The 23059-nt window shown below is 45.6% G+C and overlaps 1 protein-coding gene across 1 annotated transcript in view; it reads right to left on the bottom strand.

Annotated features, from left to right (window-relative positions):
* SLC35D2 (solute carrier family 35 member D2) overlaps nt 1–21806 on the bottom strand; it is a 389027-nt gene extending 367221 nt beyond the window's left edge. Inside the window, exon 1 of the mRNA XM_078675686.1 lies at nt 21547–21806. Coding sequence (XP_078531812.1) covers nt 21547–21671 — 125 coding nt within the window. The 5' untranslated portion in view covers nt 21672–21806. The remainder of the gene's footprint in view (nt 1–21546) is intronic.
* Between the last annotated feature and the right edge of the window lie 1253 nt (nt 21807–23059).

Raw genomic sequence — 23059 nt, 5'->3', positions numbered from 1 at the left:
CAAACCGAATAAAGCATTTTGAAAACTAAAATTAAAATTACTACCAGCATATTATATCCCTACTATCGCTAGAGGGAGAAAAAATAAACCAACTAGTATGTCTCATAATCTATATAACCTTATAAAAATCAACACACTGCCCACCACAAATACAATAAAATGTCTCTGCAAAGCATGCTGCACAACTGCAGGCCAGCAGCAGCTCAGAATATTGAAACTATGGACACCCTCGGAGCCCTAAATATTGATACCCTGTCCCTCACTGCGACCTAGCTAACAATAAACTCCAAACCGTTCATTGATCTTGTGCTCTTTCAAGGTTATTCTTTCCTGAAAATGGAGAGAAAAAATAAGACAGAAGGAGGAGTAGCTCATATTCACAGAGACTCTGTGAATACAATGTTATCTAATGTGAGAAAATGCTTCTTTTGACTGGCCACTCACATTTTATACTGAATTTTATTTGTGTTTTAGATTCTGCACAAAGGGACACTGCTGCCCAGTGCCTAGTGTATGTGATCTGACCCCTAAAGCATGTAAACATTGGCTGCTCCCTGCTTGGCATTTTTTTTTTTTTAAATGGTATTATTTATATTTTGCCAAACAAAAGAAATCGCAACAAAATTGGTTACAGTCATGTATTTTGATGCAGTTCCAGATAGTATGATAAAACTCTCCCCTCTGATAGCCACATCTCTGACAAATAAGGTATTTGGCTCGGCCCATTTGGTGAAGTCTGGCCCTGTCATACTAGACTCTATGAAATATTTTATATTGGATGAGGGGAAGGCGGGATTTAATTTCCACCGCCCTATGGTGCACCAGGGCTGCTTCCCAATCTACGTTTTCGAGTGTACCTAAGTTCCCTTCCCAGGTCTCCCTCAACTTGCCCAACCTGTCTGGTGCATTGTTATTCAAGGTCCGATAAGTGAGTGATACCGCTTTGGTAAGCACGTGCTCTTGTAACCTGCGCCCCTCCAACGGTGCATAGTCTGGCAGTGATGAGGAGCGTAAGGTCTCTGCCTGCCATGCATGTCTAAGTTGAGCGTACTTGAAGAACTGAGAGGTATGCAATGCAAAGTCTGTCTGTAGTGAGTGGAAGCTTTTGAGTGTACCCTTGGCAATTATGTCACCTATGGTAGAGATACGTAGGGCATCCCATCCCTCAAAGCCCCCCACCTTTTGGATTTCTTTTAGCCAGGGACAGTGCCAAAGAGGCGTCTGCTTGGTAAGTTTACGATCCCATCCCATTGCCTTCGTTGCTCTCACCTCTATTGTGGCTTGTGTAGCTAGCAGAAGTCGCCCCTTACCCCGTCCCCCATAGAGATAATGCATGCCAGTACGTCCCGCCATGGTTTCCCTCTCTAGTCTGTAGGTGGGGTGGTCCCCTGTGGCATGTATCCAATCATTCACCAGGGTTAGCTGTTTCACCCAGTAGTAGGCCTCAATGTCCGGCAATGAGACCCCCCATTATATTGATTGCGTTGCAACGTACTCAATGCAATCCTCGGTTGTTTCCCAAGCCATAGGAGGGAGCGTAATTCCGCCTCAATAGCTCGGAAAGTTAGTCGCCAAAGGGGGAAATACGACTCTGCGCATCTTCTGCAAAATTTGTAAGTACACATTGAATGTTTCTCTGGTAGCAAAGGTTCTTATCGGTAGTGAGATAAATTCCCAAGTATGTGAACCCACTATGAGCTATCTGAAGGGCTCCAGGAAGGGTAGGCCAAGTGGACAGGGCACCCGGACTGTATATTACTGACTTGTGCCAGTTAATGGTGTACCCCGAGTGAACCCATAGGCGGCCATGGTAGAAAACAAGGTGGGAATCGTAGTGTCCGGGTGCGTAATATATAGCAGGATATCATCCGCCTATAGCAAGATATTTTCTTCCCATGTGTCTACCGGTTTAATGTGGAACCCCTGGTTCTCTGGGCATTGTCTAATCGCTCAAGCCAGTGTCTCAATCGTGAGAGTAAAGAGCATTGGGGAGAGAGGACTTCCCTGACAGGTGCCTCTTCTGATAGGGAAGTCTCCGGAGGACTGACCATTGACCCTAATCCTCGCCCGGGGATCTTTATACAGGAGCCCCACCCAGTTCTGGAAATTGGGACCCATACCGAATTTAATCAAGGTGGCCTCCAGGGAGGGCCAGTGGACCGCATCAAATGCTTTTTCTACGTCCAATGACAGGAGAAGAAGCGGGGTGTCGCGGTCCTTAACCGCCATTAACCAGTTATGGGTCCTGTCTAAATTCAGTCGAGTCGCCTGGCCGGGCAAAAAACCTGACTGATCCTGATGTACTAAAGTACTGATTACTTGGTGAAGTCTTGTGGCAAGGATAGTAGCCAATATTTTTACCTCAATATTGAGAAGGGATATTGGGTGATATGATGCACATTTTGTAGAGGGCTTCCTCTGTTTATTGAAAGGGATGATCGTGGCCATGTGTAGATCCAGGGGCAGGATTCCCTCCTGAGACACATCCTGGAAGAGATTCAAGAGGTGGGGGATAAAGAGATCCATGCACCTTTTGAAAAGTTCTGCAGGTAGGCCATCGGGACCTTCGTTTTTTCCGGGTACGCAATTGAGTTAAGCCAGTTTAATTTTGTCCACAGTGATATCTGAGTCTAGCCCCTCTTTATCAGCCTCCTCTAATATTGGGGTATGAATCTCTGTCAAGTATTCTGTAATGGCCAAGAGCGTATTCAGGGTCCGGGCATCATAGAAGTTTTGATAATAGGACACAAACGTCTGCACTAACTGCTTATCTTGCGTCTGTGTGATCCCCTGGATATCTATAATACTCGTCATTCATCGGGCCTCTACTTCCCTACGACTAAGCCATGCCAGGAGCCTACCCGATTTGTCCCCTACGTCCTACAGCCTATGCAAGGTTGCCTGGGCCTGTGTCTTAGCCGCCTGAGTGGCCAGAGCCCTATAGTGATGTTGCATGTCTGTTAGCTGTCGCAGGACCTGGGGGTCTCTCTTTGTGATGTTCCATCTTTCTAGGGTAAGAATCTGGGCCTCCTGTGTGGTTAGTTGTTCCTGTTCCCTCCTCCTTTCCCATGCTACCTGATTTTGAGCCCTATCTCTTAGGACCGTTTTATACGCTTTCCAGATCACCACCCCTGAATGCACCGAACCCACATTTTCAGAAAAGAAGACTTTTGTATAAGTTCGGATGCCCTGGAGCACCTCATTACTCTGTAGGTCCCACGCTGACAATCTCCAGCCCCCCTCACCCACTCTTACATATAGGGGTAAATGGTCGGACAAGCCCATGGCCATGTATTTCACCTCGTATATGTCTTGTATTGCACCACTTGGGAGGAACACATAGTCCAATCTCGAGTAGACCCTATAGGCACCAGAATAATATTAGTATTGTCCTTCCCCCGGAGACAGGTGTCGCCAAACATCTACCAGACCTAGTCTATCAGCAACACACACCAGTTGTGTAGCAGGGGACAATTGGACATGTTCTCCTGAACGGTCTATGGGAATAGGCATCACGTCGTTAAAGTGACCCCCGATAATGTGTGTTGAGCCCTGTGTCTCCAATATTATGTCTGTCACTTTATTTAGCGTCCTGGTTTGCAGTTTCGGCTGGGCATAGACCGAGAGAATGGGAACATTCCTCCTGCCCCATGACCCTGTCACTCCCACAAAAGTGCCTTGGGGATCTATCCACGTACGCTTCACACTGAAGGGAGGTGACTTCTTAATCAGGATGGCGACTCCTCTAGAGCTGGAGGTGTACCCCGCATGCGCCAGGATGGTGTATGCCCCTCGTGCTATGAACCCACACTTCTGCCTCTAAGATGTGTTTCCTATAACAGTACCACATCCGGGTCAGTGCGTTTTAAGAAAGACGTCCCCAACCCTCTTTTAATTTTGTCTCCAAGGCAATTAACATTCCAGGTGAGGGCCGTGAAGGGACTATCCCCCAAACCTATCATGGAAGATTGTATTACAGTGGTGGGGTATGCATGTGTATGCTGTAATAAAACACCCTGGACTAGGGGTGTAGTTGGTTGTGTATGCTCTGCGAACTCTGTGACTGTACCTCAACAAAAAACGTAAAAAACAATAACAACAATTCAAATGATTGAAACCCCTATCCATCCCCCCCACCCTGCCTCCCCCGTTTCCACATCTTCAACCAGAATCATACACCCGAGGTTGTGCATAAGGGTGGTAGAGGTCTGTCGCCCACCCCAGCCCCAAACTTATGCCACAAATTCAAACTCTTGCAGCACCACAGATGACCCCACGAAAGAGAACAAACAGAAAGGAAGAAAAAGGGCGAAACCAAAGACTGTGAAGAGGAAAATCCCAGGAGAGGGGAGAGGTAGACAGCACAGGAAAGAGAGGGTAGGAAAAGAAGAGGGAGTAAGACAGGCCAATGTCCAAGTGTTAGGTCTCTTCTGACCTTTCACCTGCATTGGAATGCAGCTCTTCAGCTGCTCTGCAGGTCAAATAGGTGGTGTAGTGGGGGGAAGGCGTCCAACACCAAACTCAGCCGTTTTAATCTGGCCCCATAGCAAGTCTCTAAGGCTCGTGTTCAGGAGTTTGAGTCAGGGGCTTCTCCCTGCGAGGCACGTGTTTCTGTTGCTACTTCATCGCTACTATTTCAGCAACCAAAAGATGTTGTGAGGGATCGTCTTCTCCCTCGTCTCTGGGCATGCTGTCCCTAGTGTCCGTCTCAGTGCAGGGTTCACATCGGCTGGGGATGCAGGTGTTGCATGAACCCGTCGGCAGGTTGGAGTCTAGTGATCGCCCACTCCTCCGCCGAACCTGTCCACTTCCTTTGGTAACGTACGGCATTGTCCCCTGCAGACGTTCTCTCCGATTACCCCAGGATCTCAGCGTCCTCTGAAATCCAAAGAGTTTAGGGTCTTTCCCTGCCAATGACTGACAGGTTCGCGGCGGAGTTTCCATCTGTCTCAGGACAGGACGTTCTTCGATCCATTGTCAAGCTTCCTCTGGTGTTTGGAAGAAGTGGGTCTTTCCTATAAATAGTGCCTTCAATTTTGCGGGGAATGTATTGAATTTTATATTAAGTTTCTCCTTCATGGAATCATAGGAGCACCTTTGTTTTTTAACCTCCCTGCTGTAGTCAGGGAAGATCATTATACGTGTGTTTTCATGACTAATGTCCCCAAGTTTCCTGGCCTCTCTGATGATCACGCCCCTAGCTAGGAAGTTCAGGAAGCTGGCTATGATGGGGCGTGGCTGCGCATCGGGGGAAGCCGCGCCATCAGCGTCCTGTGAGCCCTTTCTATGATGAAACACGTGGAGAATTTATCTGCTGGGAAGGTGCACTTGAGCCATGAGTAAAGGAAGTCTGATGTATTTGTTCCTTCAATGCCTTCTCTAAATCCCACAAAGTGCAGGTTGTTACGCCTCGCCCTGTTTTCTGAATCATCCAAGCGCCACTGGAGGTCTTTGTTCGAGGCCTGAAGGTCTGCCATCCCCTTGCGGGGATCCTGGAGCGAATCCTCTGCCTCACCTGGCCGGGTTTCCGATTCCATTACTCTGGCTGCTAGGTTGCCTAGATCCTGTCACAGAAACGTCACCACCATGCTCACTTCTCCTATTATCCCCTCCAGTGCCATCCTGGAGGATTGGATCGCCTGGAGAAGAGTATCCATGTTGGTATGACTAGTCAGTCGATCCTCCGGGGGGAGAGTGATTACTTTGGTGTAGCGGTCCATTTTCCCGTGGTGCGGCGGCTTCCGGTCTATTTCCTTGCCCATAGTCGGGAGCGCAGTGATGAGCCACAGGAAGAGCAGGGGACAGGACAGGTTTGACCACCTACGTGGTAAGGGAGGTCTCCTCTCACTCCAGCAGTGGGCAACCTTCAATCACGGCCCCGGGCAACAGGGCGTCACGTCATTTGTACGCTGTTCAGCACCAGTCCAGGAGAGGCAGCAGAAGCTCCACCGGCGCGTCCAGGGATTCAGGGCCCCCAACCGGCGGCGAGGGAAGGGGGACGGTTCAACCTGACACAGCAGGGCCACTACGATGGGGGAAAACCCCCCCATCCTCCGACTCAGCCACTACAGCGGGATTAAAAGGTTCAGCATGTTCAAAACCGCCCAGGCCCAGCGTGGATCTCCGCACCGTCCGCCTCCAACAAAAGGGCAGCAGGGAAGCTTTGACCCCCAGGACACTGCAGCCACAACCAGACAGTTCCAGTCCTCAACTGCATCACCAGTGCGGGGTGGTCATCCACAGGCACGTGCAGTCTCCAAGGCCTCACCGGGCCACTCAGGTGCAATATCTTGGCCTTAGTCCATCTCACCGCGGTCCGCCTAGTAGCAAAGGGGTAGGGCGTAACTCACCTGAGGCCCGACCTGGTCCAAGCCCAGCACCGTCCTGGGGGGTGAGCGCACAGCCCGAGGCGCGGGAGAACCTGCCGCAGCAGCTGGAGCCGCCCGGGCCCCCAAAGCAGTCAATCACTTAGGGCCGGCCAGCGGACCTCCTTCGTCCTCCACAGCGGATTCTGATCAGGTCCCCCAAGTGGTGCGCGCCCGGGCCGCCGGCTCACCTGTGTCTCCGTAGCTGGGGTGCCGTCAGTCAGCCCACACAACCGTCTTCGGGCCACACAACAGCGGGGGCGTCCTCCTCCCAGAGCCGGTGGCAGGGAGCCCCGCGACCCAAGGCTGCACCGCAGTCCCCAGGGTCAGTTGAGCCACCTCAGCTCCGAGCAGGTGCCATTTTGGTGAAGCATCTGCAGAGCCTTTCTGAGTCCACAGCAGCGATTCAGAGGCTGATTGTCCTCCCGATTGCCCCCACAAATATCGTCGGGTGTCTGTGTCTCTTCAGGAACAAGTACAGTTGTTGTCCGAGCCTTCGGACTGCCGGATTAATGTTCGAATGGAGCTTTCGGCTGGAGCTCGGCGAAAGCACATCTTAAGCGGCCATGTTGTGGGCCACGCCCCTGCTTGGCATATTTAACTCTCCTGTAAGGCCATAGTATATGGTATAGAAACTCCACTCATTGGATGGAAAGTTAAATGTCACATGTGGACCGTAGCACTTATTTTGCCATTCTCTAGTGTGACAAGGAAACATGACTTTAGGCCTACAACTGTAACTTGACTGCCGCAGTTCACACCTGCATCCTGACTTTTCAAAATAAGCATTTTGAGAAAGCCATTCCATTTAAATATTAATAAATAGGTTACATTGCTTTTTTTATGTGACCTGTAGCGATGTAATGTTATCATGCCCAAGCAGTGTCAAGCCCCCAAACAACATGTTTCACTGTGGAATGCCCTGGCTGTCAGATTATAAAACTAGAATATAGATTAAAATATTAATTCAGCTATCTCTAGTTTGAGACCAGCTAGAAAAATAATAAGACTACTATTTGTAACATGTATTAAAAGCCACAATCCAATGGGGAACTTGGAACTTCAATACATATTTAGGAAAAATATATTTTAAAACATTATCTTTGCCTTCTCTAAAGCTCCTGAAGGCTAAACTGTATTAACTCTCCATCAGCTGTCAATCAAGTGCTTGACCTTAATGAAGTGTGAAATTCCTCCCCGGAGCTACACAAAAGCCCACTTTAATTGACCAGGTTACCTGAATTGGGAGGGATAACTCCTCTCTGCTGGACCTTCAAGTTGAGGGCTATTGCCCCTCCTGTTGGCACACCAGTTTCAAACCCTGCCAAACAAGTCTGCCTGAAGCACATGTAAACCTTTTGCACCCAGAAAGGGCTCATACAGGACCAGAACACAATACTGGTATATTTCCTGTTGGGTTGCCGAATGACCCTGCTTTTGTATTACCATATTTCGGTCTCTGGTTTTGTTGTAGGTCCAGGTACTGCTTCAAACTATATTTTAGTGTTAGAAGTGGGAGTATACTGGTGATTTCCAAAGTGCACTCCCATACACACCCCCAGCACTTGGAGCCAAATTGTTGTGTATCTGAAGACTTCGGCTGTCTTGGCATTGCCCTGGCACATTTCATTTTGGGCCTGTTTGCCATTGGGCAAACAGGAACTATTAAAAAACTGAGTAGTATCGGCCCTCTGAACTTTTGTTCCATTGGATAAGGAAGAGCAATGAGTCACCCCACCCACTAACTGGTGCCAGGCATAAATATGGCACCCCAAGACACCTTCTTTAGAACACTTTCTGGATCTGTAGAAAAAACAGAAGAACTGCACTTGTTGTTTTGAGACCTGTGTGGAATCCTGAAAGACTGGACCTGCTCCCACGTTCACCCAGGACAAAGAAGTGAACTCCAATGGTCAGTTGACTGAGCTCCTGTGTGGCAACATGGGACACAACAAGGTGCAAGAGGTCTTTTCCCTGAGGAGCCAAACTGTCCAGCAGCAAATATATCTATTTTTGTGTTATGGTTTGATACCATGCCAAGGTTGGCAGGGATCTTTTTTACATTTATGACTACGGTAAATTAACAAAAAAAAAATTATTTTAATTTTAAAACATATATGTTTTACTTTTTTGTGTTGTCTTATTATAACATGTTGACAATATGATTAATACCAAAGTATTATGTATGTTAAGAGCTTAAAATGTTTTTCTTTTATTTCATTTGTTTGTCATTAGATGTTTCAAAATTTAAAAGAATATATCTTTAAAAAATATATATATTAAATTGTTAGGACACACTCCAATGGCTGCCACTATAATACATTGTTAAATACTCACAAAAACATTTGAAGAAATAAATTTGAAAAGGATAATTTGGGGGAGTATGTTATGTTTTACTATTTAGAAGAAGAAAAAAATTAATCTGTCTATTTCTTAATGTGATGAAAACCCATAGCACTGTTTTCATTCTACTCTGCATTATTTTTTTTTTAAATCAATGTTACTTAACCCCTTCGATGCTTGTGACGGAACCGTTCCATCATCAGTCACGGCTGAGCTGTGCTTATGACGGAATGGTTCCGTCACGACCGCACCCTGTTCTGGAATGTCCAGCACAGGGGCGGAATCGGCGCCGCACGGAAGCGGCTAAAATTACATGTTCTGTCATCTATTTTTTCAGTTGTACAACAAAATATATTCATTTTAAAATTCAAACATTATAATATGGTATCCAGTCTAACAAAAATAGTATTATTTTTCCATGTTGCACTCAATTTCTATGTGGTTTAACTTCATGGTAATTTGTGAATGCAAAATGCAGGTTTTGAGGTTATTTGTTATTAGTGAATCATTAATACGTATTACTAAGTAATAGTTAATAGGGTATCGCTTTTTTAAAAAAGTCGCTAAAATAGTCATTCGATGTTTATTCAGTTGGCTAGCCTTTTTCAGTGGACAGTCCTAAAATTTACTTTAATACATTTCAAACACACATTTTTGTGGTTGCAACCCAGTTTGTGACTAGTCTATTGTTCGCAAATCTTTCTTACATCTACATCTGGCCCTGTACTGTCTAACCAATGTAGCAGACTCAGTTCTTGATGAAATAGCATCCATGGTTCTCAAATGAAAGAAATTTAAAAATCCGCTCCATGGTTCTCTAATGAGTCAATTATGGAGAAAATAAATGTGAGAAAACTGGCATGGATCTTGAGATAACACAATTCTCCCCAAATTTAGATGCCTTGCGATCAGCAAAAAAGACATATAAGAAAGGCCAAAATTTGCTGTTACCAATAAATACTGAAAGCAGGAAAGAACAGACCAAAAGACTCTTTAATATGGTTAATACAAATCTTAATACCTCCCTAACCTACTATCCAGGAGATCTACAAAAACAACTCTGAACAATTTGCCAATTTTTGTGCTAAAAGATAACAAGGGACAGAAACTGCATTCCAGTTTCTAATGACCCTATATCAAACTAAGGCCTTCAAGAAAAATTCACGACCTAATGGGATTTATTTCAACCAATCTCAAGGGAAACCCTAGAACTATCCACAAATCATTTGGACCATCATCTCTGATATCAACCCCAACCCAGCCTCACCAATCAAAACCATAACTAAACACAACTTACCTTTAAGGACGAAAATCATAAACTGCTCTAGAAGAGAGAACTTTCTAAGAGTGTCTAAAAATAAATCAAGTAAATCCCTATTAGAAAATCCTCTATTCGTATACCAACTCTCTTCAAACTAGATATTGAACAACCAAATGAAAAAATCAGAGATCCAAGATTGAATATATATCCATTTGCTCATAATACGCAATTATACCAGAAAGTTAGTTATTATTAGTATTAATATATTTTATATAGTGCAAACTGTTCTCTAAAAACGCATCCTGCCGCTTAGCTATTAGAAACTAGTTCAGACATGAGCAAATAACTAAAGGTTGTAAAGCCAAGTTCTCAAGGCTTTCCTGAAAGCATAGAAGTTGCGGATGGAGTGGAGCAAGCACCTCAGCGTGCTGTTCCAAAAACTGGCCACTTGCACACAGAACACTCTGCCACCAACCTGCTCTTTATTAAATTTGGCAACCTTCAGAAAGTTGGCGTTAACTTAGCGTTGAGATCTAGGCGAAATGTAGTGTTGTCATTTTCGTTGATGCGGAAAAGATCAAATATGATGAAAGATTCTGTGCACTATGCACAGTAATTTAAACTGGATTTGCTTGGCTGCAGAGAGCTGATGAAGGGAATACAGAGTCACTGAGGTAGGAGAGTGACGTGGCACGGAAAGAGAGAGTTTTTCTGCTGCTGCCTGTTTGCAGTGCAGGTGCTGAACAACATAACCTGGAGCATTTAAAAATAGAGCATTACCATAGTTCAATCTGCTAATAATAATCCTTTGCTCCACAAGTGGGTGGAAGCAAGTCGGTTACAGAGGTAACATTTTATGAAGTGTCCGTATTAGATCAAAGGAAATTGAGGAGAGTCTACTAACATGACTAGAAAGAGATAAATCACTATCCATATTCGGACAGTCAGTGCAGTAATAGGAGTTGTGTTGTGCCCAGGCGGCCTAAAGACCCTTGCCGAAGGGCACAAAAGCAGCCCTAGGAGAATGAGAAGTGCAATCCAGTGTTAACATTAATTGTGTACCATCTGCATAGTTCGCAAAATGTATGCCAGAGATCTAATTAATTTATATACACATTAAATAGAGTCGGGCTTAAGGAGGTGCCCTGAGGAACTATCTGTTCTACTGCTCTAAAGGAGGAGAAAAAATGGGGTAGGTGGATTGCTTGTGTTCTTCCTTCCAGAAAAGAAATTAGCCACTGCAGAGCTTTTCCCTTAACTCCTATCTCAGGCAGTCTAGCAATCACGATGGCATGACTGACGGTGTCAAATGTGGTAGACAGGTCCAGTAGTACTAAGACCACCTGATGACCCTTATCTTGTGCCATATGCAGATCAAACAATGCTGTGACCAAGGTGCCTTCCGTTCCATAAAGAGGACGGAACCTAAACTGGGCCTCGTTCAGTAAGGTATGCTACTCAAAAAACCCAGAGAGTCCTCAATTCACAAATTCTCCAACATTTTGCAAAGGAAGGGCAAAAAAGAAATCAGTCTATAGCAGGGGTCTTCAAAGTGTGGGGCGCGACCCCCAGTGGGTGGTGGAGTGATGGAAAGGGGGTCGCGAATTACCAGTCACACTTCTGCCCAGGCCCATAGGACTACAAGGGATTCAGCCCCCCTCCTCCCCCAAAGCATGTCTCAGCTCGAGCTGCTGCGGGCTCCGCTGGGCTGTGTCTGCAGTCTTATCTCCAGCACGGCATGCCAGAGTTGTTCACAGGTCATTAAAGATCATTTGCATGTCGTATTCCAGGGATGGCATCAGGCGGAGGGTTTACTTTTAAAAATATGCTTCTCTGTACAGAGTCATCCACTCCCGAGGATAGCAGTGGGTTTGCGAGAGACTGTGAAGGAAATGAGCTCAACTCTAGCAGTCAGTGGCAACTCTTGTATAATGAGTTATGTGTATGGGGCAGCTGCGAACACTGCAGCGAGCTGAAATGTATCCACCTCTCATGATTCTCTGAGGGGGTAGGAGGGTCAGCTGCAAGCCAGGGGCGTAAGGCAAAATGGTGCCCCCTTCCCCCCGTCTTCCATATCTTACAGATATTCCTTGGCCTTGGGCTCAATGGGGGCATCGTGAAGGGTTGGGCCCCCCTGCACCACAGGGGCCTGTGTTACCCCCCTGCTGCAAGCACTGCACATTTAGCTGAACTCTCAACTTCCCATGAATACTCTTGGAGGTGTTTGGGCATGAGAGGCGCTTCTGCAAGCACTGCACACCGAGCTGAACTATGACAACCTCTATCATGAGTTTTGTTGTGGGTCTGCTGTAAACAATGCAGAGCCAGCTGAACTTCTTCAGTTCCTGTCTTGAGTTCTTTGTGGCAGGGGATTGAAGGTTTGCTGTATGGTTCACATTGTGAGCTGAGTGGTCTCAACCTATGACTATCTGGGAGGTGGTTATGTGCAACCCCTTGACAGCAAGCTGAACTGTGTCAAACTCTAGCAAGAGTTCTGTGGTGAGTCTGCTTCAGGCACCGCATAGCACAGTAATAACTTCATGTGGGTCCCGTGCTCAGAGCAGCCCTGGTGTTCGACCTAAACACTGGAGGCCCCCACACGTTGCGAGCTCGCCCCACTGCTGTCTCCCTCTACAGTAGGGGTTTATCTAAAAAAAGATACATTTTACAAGACAACTTCCTGCGGCCCATGAGCATCTATCACCAGCATTGCCCTAGCTTCCCACTTCTGATTCCGAATGTCCTCCCGTCTTATCATTTTCCACCAGAGTGACAACTACAAGATGCCCTTCACTTTAAGCATGCACAGGAAACCTTACTCACCCACACTAATGGTGAAGGTAGGGGACTAAGACCCTAATAGGTGCCTCTCAGCATGCCTGCCTCATTATTAACACAGCTGTCAGTATACAGTGAATGCTAAACCCTTTAAGCACAGATTTCTTACATACTTGATACAGCTTTCCTGTTAATTCCACTCCAACAACCTCAAGAATCATTGCACAACCTGTGGCCCCAGTTTACCCATCACCACATATCAGGTTAGCATAAGGAGGGTTCAGTAGTTAGCCTATAATGCACTTACTGTATGGTTTTAATGGTTAGCAATATAATATATATATGGAGGGATCAAGCCAAATATCTAAATATGGTTTTCATTTGTACTGTGGCAGACATGCTAATAAATTCTCTTTGTGTGATGGAGGTCATAGGCGTACAGAGTTCCTATATGAAACCTATGCAATGTGGATGGTCACCTATATCAGTAAGGGGCTGTAGGAAAAGACGTTGCTGTGAATCGATTGTGGGGGCCTGATCAGTACAGGAGTTGGGAGGATGTCTTCTGGCATCAAGGGATCTTCACCTGGCGGAACAGATGAACTTGGCCTCTACACGGCTGGGAAGGCATGGGGGAGTTTAAGTACTGGACTCAATGAACTACTTCCCTTCCCAGTGCTTCTATGAGAAGTGGCAGATGGAGGCTCTGAAAGTACTTGACCAATAGGATTATAGAAGCATCTGGAGGCTGCATACTCTCTTCTCGCATCATTGGTTGTCACATTGTAATGCTGGATGGCCACACAACACTGACATAAAGGGACAAACTCATGCTGTGAGATCTAGCTATCTTTCAGGCTACTTAAAGCGACCTGTGTCTTGTACATGGTTGAGTTCTTCTGATCAAATGACTTGATGAGTGTTTTTGCACTTTCAGTTGAAATCTGCAGGCTACACGATAACCTTTTCCTTTTCTTGAAATCGTTTTTTACAAAAACAAATAACAAATATGGGGGAAAAAAACGAATACCATTGGGAGGGGGAAAGTGGTATAACCAATCTTGTCGCAAAGCCCATATCGACTTACTTGCAGCACTTAAATCGCGTGACAGTGTCGACATACGAAAGTCCAGGCAGGAATATAAAAGGCGCCAGAAAGAGGCCAAATCGGCTTGGGATGACAAACATTGGCAGGATCTCTATGAGGCGAGTTTATCCTCTGACCAATCGAGGTTCTGGCATGTTCTTAAGTGGGGGAATTCTTATGAATCACAACTTCCCTCCAACCACATAGCTGAAGATGGATGGGTTGTACATTTCGGGGCTCAATTTAGCAATCCTGGCCCTCTAGTAGTCCCTGTTGCAAGCATATGGGAGGCCCCCCTAAGATCCCTGAGTCATGATCCCCTTTTTGATCGTCTAGATGTAGAGTTGGCCTTAAACCAGACTAAAGGGGGGAAAGCTCCCGGCATAGATTGCATTCCTTCAGATCTCTTTAAATCTGATCAGGCAGCCTGGGTCCCTTACATATTGAAGATAGCGAATGCGGTGGCAGACGGTGCCCTGATACCAGACTCTTGGCAGGGGGTAGAAATTATCCCAATTTTTAAAAAGGGGGATCGCTCCCTGCCTACTAATTACCGTCCAATTAGTCTCATAGACGCCATCCAAAAAATCATCTCTCGGATGGTGCTGTTTAAGATCACAGCATGGATGGACGAAAAGTCTATTTTATCACCCCTGCAGGCCGGCTTTAGGCCTTGCGTAAGCACAATAGATCAGATCTTAAGATTCCTATTAATCTATTGGAAGGTGGTGGTTTTAAGTGAAGGTGTGATTTATGCGGCCTTTGTGGACCTTAGGTCCGCCTTCGACTTGGTACCAAGAACCAAATGGTGGGAGGCTCTATCACAAATGGGTCTACCATTGGACCTGTTGGATTTAATTATAAGACTCCATGAGAAGAATTATGCACAGGTTCGTTGGGGCATGCAGGGACAAGTCACCAAAAAGTTCCCAGTGACTCGAGGGGTCCGCCAAGGATGTGTCCTTGCCCCCACCCTTTTTCTCCTTTTTATTAATAGAGTTGTTGATTATTTTTCGGACACTCCCACAGATGCTCCTAGCTTGGGTGGTATGAAGGTTCCGCTTTTAATTTTTGCGGACGATACGCTTTTACTTTCAAAAACCCAAAAGGGGCTACAATTGGCACTTAGCAAATTTGTAGAATTTTGTGATGCTAATGACTTACAGGTTAATACAAGCAAAACCAAGTTTATGGTTTTTACCAAAAATAGACCAAGATTGGGACATGTTAATCTTAATGGTGTAAATTTAGAACAGGTAAATGAGATGACTTACCTGGGGGTGGTTTTGGACCATTGATTAAGATGGTCTGCCCAGCTAGACGCATTGTCATTAAAATGTTCACAGTTAAGTGGGACACTGGTTAAGGAGCAGAGATCCTCTCTAACTAAGAGAGTGAGCCCAGCACTGAAAATATACAATATTAAGATTAGATTGGCAATTGTTTATGGAGCAGATCTATTGGGTTACGCTAACTTGTCCCAACTTGAGAAAATACAAAATAAATTTTTACGAAACTTGGTGGGTCTTCCTCAATCGACCCCCATGCTTCCTCTAATGTTGGACCTGGGTTGTTATCCAATTGTGGAATTAGCCAAACTGAGAATTATCCTATTATGGAGGAGAATATGGGTAACTCCTGAATTGGCTTCCTTTGCTGTGGGTATAGAAGACCTCAGACGAATAGTGGGTAGTGGGGATCTTCCTTGGTTGAAAGCGGTCAAATCCACCCTGTCAGATATGGGCCTTATCCAGCTATGGTCCGACCCCAGGACCAGCGTGTTCCCCGGAAAAAAGGATCTTAAAGACCAGTTCTGGGCCGCATATAGAAATAGACTGATTATGGAACATAGCTCATCAACCCTCTCTGGTAGATTTTTGAGCCATAAAGTGGATACTAGTTTGGAGAACTACTGGGATGCCATAACAAAGAGTATTGACAGAAAACTCTTCCATCAATTTAGAGCAGGAACGCTACCCTTGAGGTCGTTCACACACAAATGGAGGGGGGGTGTAGGGGATTCATGCCCATGGTGTCAAGACCAGAAGGAAACTTTGAGTCATTTCTTCTTTGTATGCCCTGCATATGTTGGCCCACGAAAAAAATGGCTAAAACCGATTAGCCTGAAGCTCAAGATGAGAGGGGCAGACGAGGCTTTAAGGTTGTTTGGGATGGTAACATCTCTCCCGGTGGCCATATCAGTAGCCAAATTTCTAGGCTGGTCCTGGCTAATTAGAGTCAAATATATGCATAGCATTAGCTAGCCTGACAGTTTATTGTTATTATTATTATTATTATTTTTATTATTGAACAGCCAGTGATGAACCGCGTATTATGTAATTTATGTATTATGTTGGCTTTAATGTTATATTGTGTGTTTTATTCTGTGATGTCTTTTATGGTTAATTTTACCGAAATAAAGACTTATGAAACGGGTTTTGCACTTTGGTGTGACAGAACGTTCACAATTCAGGGGCCAAGCGGTTGTATTCCATAGATCCTCAAAACATTCATCATATACAGGTGTACTGGCAATAGGTCTCACTTTTAATTAAGTTAAAGCCATTTGCTTTTCTATACAATACCATTAGAAAAGCAAATAGCTTTAACTTAATTGAAGTCATTGCGAGACCTATTGCATTTTCAATGCTTGTTTTTCTAGTTCCAGTACCCCCTGAGCCCCCACTCTGCCTATTCCTTACATTTATATTTCATGTTTACTGCAGTACTGTGAGAATGCATTTCATGAAAATAAATATAAAGTAGGGTTGCCAAAAGAAAAATACCACCCATTTGATGTTTAAAGAGCCTGCAAAGGCCTACTCTTGACACTAAATAGGATTGTAAATAAAATCATATGCATTCAATCCTAATGTGACTTTTCTGTCTTTGTCCCCTTTAATTATCAGTCATGGATGATTGAGGCAGCTCTAGAACACAATTAAAATGCCTTCTATTTAAATTTGCTGTTCGAGGTATGCACAGATGAGAGCTGAAATATGCAGCTTTAGGTGAATATTTATTTTTGTACCGTCTGGGTCATCAAAATAATGAGCAGGCAATCCTAACCCTAGGACTGGAAGTGTGTTGCAGGATCAGCACATTATTTATTTCCTCCACCCTCGGTCCCTGATTAATGACATAATAGCAATAGTTTAACTTATATCTGAAACCCTAAGCCCGTCAATAACATGCTGAGTTACTTCAAGTGTCTGGGAATTCACCCTGCATTCAGACTACTCGCCCTTCACTTTCACACTCACCCTGCACTCACAATGCACTCAAACTTATCACCATGCACTCACACCATTCACCCGCTCACCCTGCACTCACAGCGATCAATCTGCACTCACAATGCACTTATGCTGTTCACCCTGTACCTCACCCTGCAGTCACACAAGCACACTACTCACCCTGCACTCATGTGACACTTCACCCACCTGTCCCCCTCACTGCTCAATCTGCAATCTCACTCAAACAAGCCCATCACTAACCATGCATTCATTCTTTTCACTCTGCACTTACGTCCGCACCCAAATTCATATGGTCACCTCACTCACCCTGCAGTCACTCCTCTTTCCCTACTCTCGCACTGTTGCATCTCTCACTGTGCACTCACATGGGCACTCTTGTCATCCACAGAGTGCAGAGGGTTAATGTGCCTGCTACAAAGAATATGTACCATGCAGATCACAGAAATGAGTGTGAGCAAACTATGAGTAGCGCTATAAAAAAAATGAAATGTTTATCAGAAAGGTGCTATAGAGAGATGAAGTGCATTGTTGGTGAGTGGTAGTAAGGGAATTTATGGAGAAGGGGGAAACTGGGGAGGGGGCACCAAAAAAGACTGTTGCACCATCTGTGACTAGTGCTAGGGCCAGCCCTGCCTGGGAGTGTAGGCCCCCCGCGAAGTTTGGGTTTTGTGGCTCCCCTGCTTCTGCCTATTACTATTATTATTTACATTTGTAGTGCGCTACTGTTACCAAAAGGTGTCCTGGGGCTAATAGCCATCTGCTGCCTGAAGGCAAATGAGAGACACACAGAAGAGGAAGGAGAATCAGCCAAATGGGGTGACCTCCAGAACATAGAACCAGGTTTTGTGCAAAAAATGTCAAAATAATGAAGCAAGTCTATCCCAAAATAACACAGCATCACATAACATTATTTAAATTTGATTCCACACAATTAAGTCAAGCCTGTCGTGTAATTTGGTCCTCACCTGCCTCATAATTCCAGTAGCCCTGCCTACAGGTTTAGAAATGCTTGTCAGGAGGGGGGGTCCTTACGACTGAAAATTTTGACAGGGGGGTCTCGGCACCCAAAAGTTTGAAGACCTCTGGTCTATAGTTACTCAGCACTAACAGATCTACAGCAGACTTTTTCAAAAGAAGGAGCACTTGTGCCTTTTTCCTCTAAAACGGCACAGTGGTTCAGGGCTGGACTGGCCATAGCGGGCACCGGGAAATCCCCCGGTGCGCTGCACGAGTGGGGGCTGGTTTTGGGCCCCCGGGCCGTTTTTGTTACAGGGCCGTTTTTGCAGCATAGCTGCAAAATCGGCCCTGTACCAACATCGGCAGAACACCGGCGCCGGGAAAGAGCTCGGCGGCACCCACAACCCCCGAGTGGGGAGGGAGGGGGGTAGCCGAGCACTTTGCCAGGGCTGGTTGTGGTTCCCAGTCCGGTCCTGCAGTGGTTGTCTCTAGAGACTGATTGCATAAGGCTGACATAAAATCGGAAACATTTTCCATATCTTAGGGGGAAGTAACTCCAGTGGCGGCACAGATATAATAGATGTGTCAATATTGAGAAACTCACTTATGGATAGATGACCAAAGTCATCTAACAAAACTAATGTAGAACATGCATTTAGAGAATCAGATCCAATATCCTGTGTAAGATCGGACATATGTAATTGGGAAGAGAAACTTGTAACAATATTTTTGATCTTAGTCTCATAATATACTGTCAAATCCTCACAGAGTGATTGAGTAGGAGTACCTAATACAACACACAAGAAGGGTTCGACAAAGTGGGAGTGATGAAAGAAATTACCAAATCATCACCATACCATGATTCTGAGAAAAGGTCTCAAACTAACTCAACCATGGCTATCCAAACACTTTCCAAAATTCAACCTGGATAAGAAGTAAATCCTTCTTATATCCCTTAACAACAACAATACTGTTGTCCACAATTTGATTCTGGACTCAAGCCTATTAGTAATAAAAACCAACCATTGTTAAAGGCAAATTACTGCGTGTTATTTTAGGTAACTGTCACTCACTACAAGGACACCTAACTAACACCACCAAACGTGTGCATTGGCATTCGTGCACCATTTGCATCCTTAAATTAAGCCAGAGCGGTGAACTCTACTCCGCTCACGGAGTTTTCCGCACTCCGCATTACGTGCAGCTTGCAGAGTTCTGAAAAACTCTGCTCTGAGTAGCGGAGCTTTTTTCGTCACTTGCACTCGTCAACAGCAAGTTGGCGAGCGCAAGCGAGGGAAATCAACCTCCCAGTGAGATTTCTCAACACGGGTAGTAGTATTTCTCAATGCGAGTGGCCGCTCGCGTTGAGAAACCGTCCATTCGCATTGAGAATGCTGGCGCTGGAGTAGAAAATCTACTCGAGTAGCAGAAAGGAAGCAACGCCCACTTGCGCTGTGCATGGTGCCGTTCGCAATAATTTCACAGTACGGACAAAACACCCGGCGCTGAAAATTACCGCAAGCAGCATTTTTTCTAACTCACTCGGCCACTTGCAGAGCTCCGCGTAGCGCGGCGAAGTTTTTAGTGCACTTTGCGGAGTTCCACGTATCAAAACTCAGAGAACTCTGCACAGGCTTAACTTCAATACCTAGGGTTAGATTTACTAAGCCCTTGCATTGCTCTTGCGTCACAAGGACCACACCATGAATTAAGTGAGATTTACTAATCCATGCAATGCCACCTTCTCTGGCTCTGCTTGGCTTAGTAAATCCAGAGTAACGCAAGGTTGTGTAAATTGCTGAGTTGCGTTACACTGCCTTAGGAAGGCATTCCATTGGTGGAGCATGATTGTTCACGTGCATCCACTCATGGATGTTGGTACATTCCCAGATTTTTAAACACTTGTAAACCTTGGAATGCATCAAAATGGTGTGACATCCCAACAGAGGAGTAACAAGGAGAATTGTTAATAGATCGTGATCAGATACTAGGGCCCATGATTTATGAAAAATTCACGCAACACAGCAAGACAACTTGCTGCTCTGTGCTGCGCTGCCCTGCATGACAGGGAGGAAGCAGGAATGTGCTATATCTACTAAGATATGGCACAAACTGCTGCCATGCGCCAACGCAGGCACCCTTGCCCCATGGTGCAAGGAAGCCTGTGTTACAGGCAGGATTGTTTTTGTGCAGAAAAGGAAATAACTGGGAGAAATAATGATATCAGTGCACCTCCTGGCACTCTCCAAACTGGACTATGGACCAGCTTTACTCCGCAGATTACCAACATTCAGTCAGACTCCCATCAAAACCGTTCTAAACTCAGGTGTAAGACTTGTCACAAACAAAGACAACAGAACACGTTACCTGTCATGCGCTCTCTAAACTGGCTACCAGCAGAAAAGAACCGCATACTCAGGACAGCTTGCTTAAAATATTATACTGGGCACTGTGACTCCACGTCATACTTATCACCGAAATCTACGTCCTAGGGATGAACAGAACAGTCTTAAATTCCACTAGAGTAAAACAAGGTCGCACTGAGAATCCGGATTAAACTTCGTATGGAGCTAAAGATGTCCTCCCTCACCCCTTCATGCTTCGCATTTAAGAGAGGTATGAAAAAACTCCTATCGATCGGACGAAGTTTTCCAACTGACTCCGCGGTCACGTTTGCCATCATTCTCTGAACTAAAAGCAAAGAAATCTGACTCTTACACTATACCTACCATCCGTGTAATTTTTTTTAAGGGACTCTTATGTACACGCAAGCCATGTAATCCTGTAACATAGAATCATACCTATATGTGTTTTTCCTATAACGTGTGAGTGATTCTGTCAACTGTAAGGCGTCCCGGGGTCACCCGGATGTGGTCCACGCTGTATAAAACTTCAAATAAAGAAATGTGAGATAGCAGTTCGAGGCATAGCCCATTACAAGGCACATCCGTGTGCATTTAGGAGGGGCTGGTAGCACTCCTGCTCTGTGTGTGTTCCCTCGCCCTGTTGAAGGGACTACGAATGTGTAAGCCTATTAATGATTATTAATAATTGTTAATACAAAGAGGGTTTTAATGATGAATAGAATGGAATTGATGATATTCTATTAATAAATTAAAAAGTTGTCGCGTTCTCTAATTATACGATTCGGAAATTAACCGTTTTCTAAAGTTTATGCTGTGATATAGCTACTTTGTATATCTGTTAAAATGTTACATTGTTCACTTCTAGATGTTATGGAGATTCAGTCTTGGTGGGCAGTTGTTTTGACATGCTGCTGTGCGCTTTAGACAGGTAAGTGAAGTTAAGCAACGAGACGCCAGTTGCTTTGCCCACGATCGCACGGCTTGTCAAGTGTGCAAGCCAGGATTAGAACTATTCAGACACGCAAAATGGTCACTAAAGCCCCGTGGCTATGTTTGTCCAGGAAGCGCGTGCGGTGTCCCCTTGACCTACAGCCCACCCACTCATCATTAGACGGGCGCCGCCCCTTCTCCTCACCTGTACGAAGTTAGCACCACCTTGTTGACCAGCACGATGAGGAAGGAACAGAGTCCGTAGGACAGGGCAGAGAGGCACTGCGCCAGGCGGGGGTGCGCCGGAGGGGGCTCAGCTTCGGCGGACATGTTCCTCGCCGTCCGTGCTCTTCTCGGGTCGCTCAGCTGTCGGCTGTCCGCCCTACCTGTCCCACCTCATGCCCGGCACTGGCCACGGCGGCTGTCCCGAGCACGGCATTTCGTGAGACACCTATTGGGTAATGCCCCGAGGGTGGAGGCGGATCTGGGCTGGGTCTGCCAGGACCTGGGCGGAGGCTTGCGGCTTCCCGGGCCTGGCGCACCCGGCACGAGCATGCAAGCCTTCACCTCAGCCGCGGTAGTTAGTGTGAACTTGGAGGCAGGCCAGGGCAGATGGAAAATCGGCACCTGAACCTCGTCGTTTGTCAGGAACTTCGACCCGCTGAATGTGGTGATAATTTTAACACTAAATAGTTGAACTTTGGCTGGTAGAATGGTTTGCACCAGAGGGCCTCCTGGCTAATCTAAGTAAATCACTAGACACATTTGTCTCACTCGCTGGGAGTCTCACTTTTTGGAGACATACCTGCTCATGGATAGTCTGTGGTCTTGTTGTCTTTAACAGCTAACATTCCCCATTTTCTGGTAATACATTAACTTTTGGTCTCAAAAACGTGAAACCAAGCAGATGCTGACTTTTGGACCTGACTTTTGGACCTAGGGATCTGCCAGATCACAGGGGAAAAACCGATTCCAGTTTTACCTTCTAGAGAGGAAATGGAATAAAATTTAGGGATCCCAGTGAGAGACCCACTTTTACTCTTTGAGTCCCGTAAGACATCACTGTAATGGGATTCAATCTCCAATGGTTCCCACAAGTTGCGCTATAGTACCTTCATTTTTCCTAGGCACGCTTTGTCCAGGGACATTTTCGCTAAAACTAAGGTTAAAAGATGTTGCTTAAGTTTGCAACTTAGTTTGCCAGTGTCGTTGTGCATGGTTCCTCCTAACCCACCTTAGAGTAAATGCTCACCACAGGGTAAGATGCAGTTCCCTATGGCTGTAGACAACTAGGGGCTCAATCTGGACCCCCAGTGTCTGGATTGTGGGAACTCAGTTTTGGTGCAAGTGCACTCCCCCCTTGTGTCTCTTTGAGGACTGAGAAGCATGCATTAGATACACTTTAAAGACAAAATCCTAATCAGAGGCAATAGCTCCAGACTAGTTTCCACTGAGCACTCAGACATTTATTTTGAGAAAGATTCCACAGTGCAGAGGGTTAGACCTCACATTATTAAACAGTACCCCTTTCATGGAGAGGGGGTGAATAGCTCTACTTAAACCTAGCAGACATGTTTCAAGTCAATCCATGTAGCCCATTCACAATAAGGAGGATTATTCGCTATTCTCATACAGATCCTGATGCTCTCCCACAGGACGAGCAATAAAGGTCACATCAGGTATTTCACTTACTAAAGATACCTATGGTTGCCTCTGCT

This window comes from Lissotriton helveticus, chromosome 2_1 (genome assembly GCF_964261635.1).
Source record: "Lissotriton helveticus chromosome 2_1, aLisHel1.1, whole genome shotgun sequence".
Classification (NCBI taxonomy): Eukaryota; Metazoa; Chordata; class Amphibia; order Caudata; family Salamandridae; genus Lissotriton; species Lissotriton helveticus.
The sequence above is the reverse complement of the archived record's forward strand: the minus strand, read 5'-3'. Positions and strand labels throughout refer to the sequence as shown.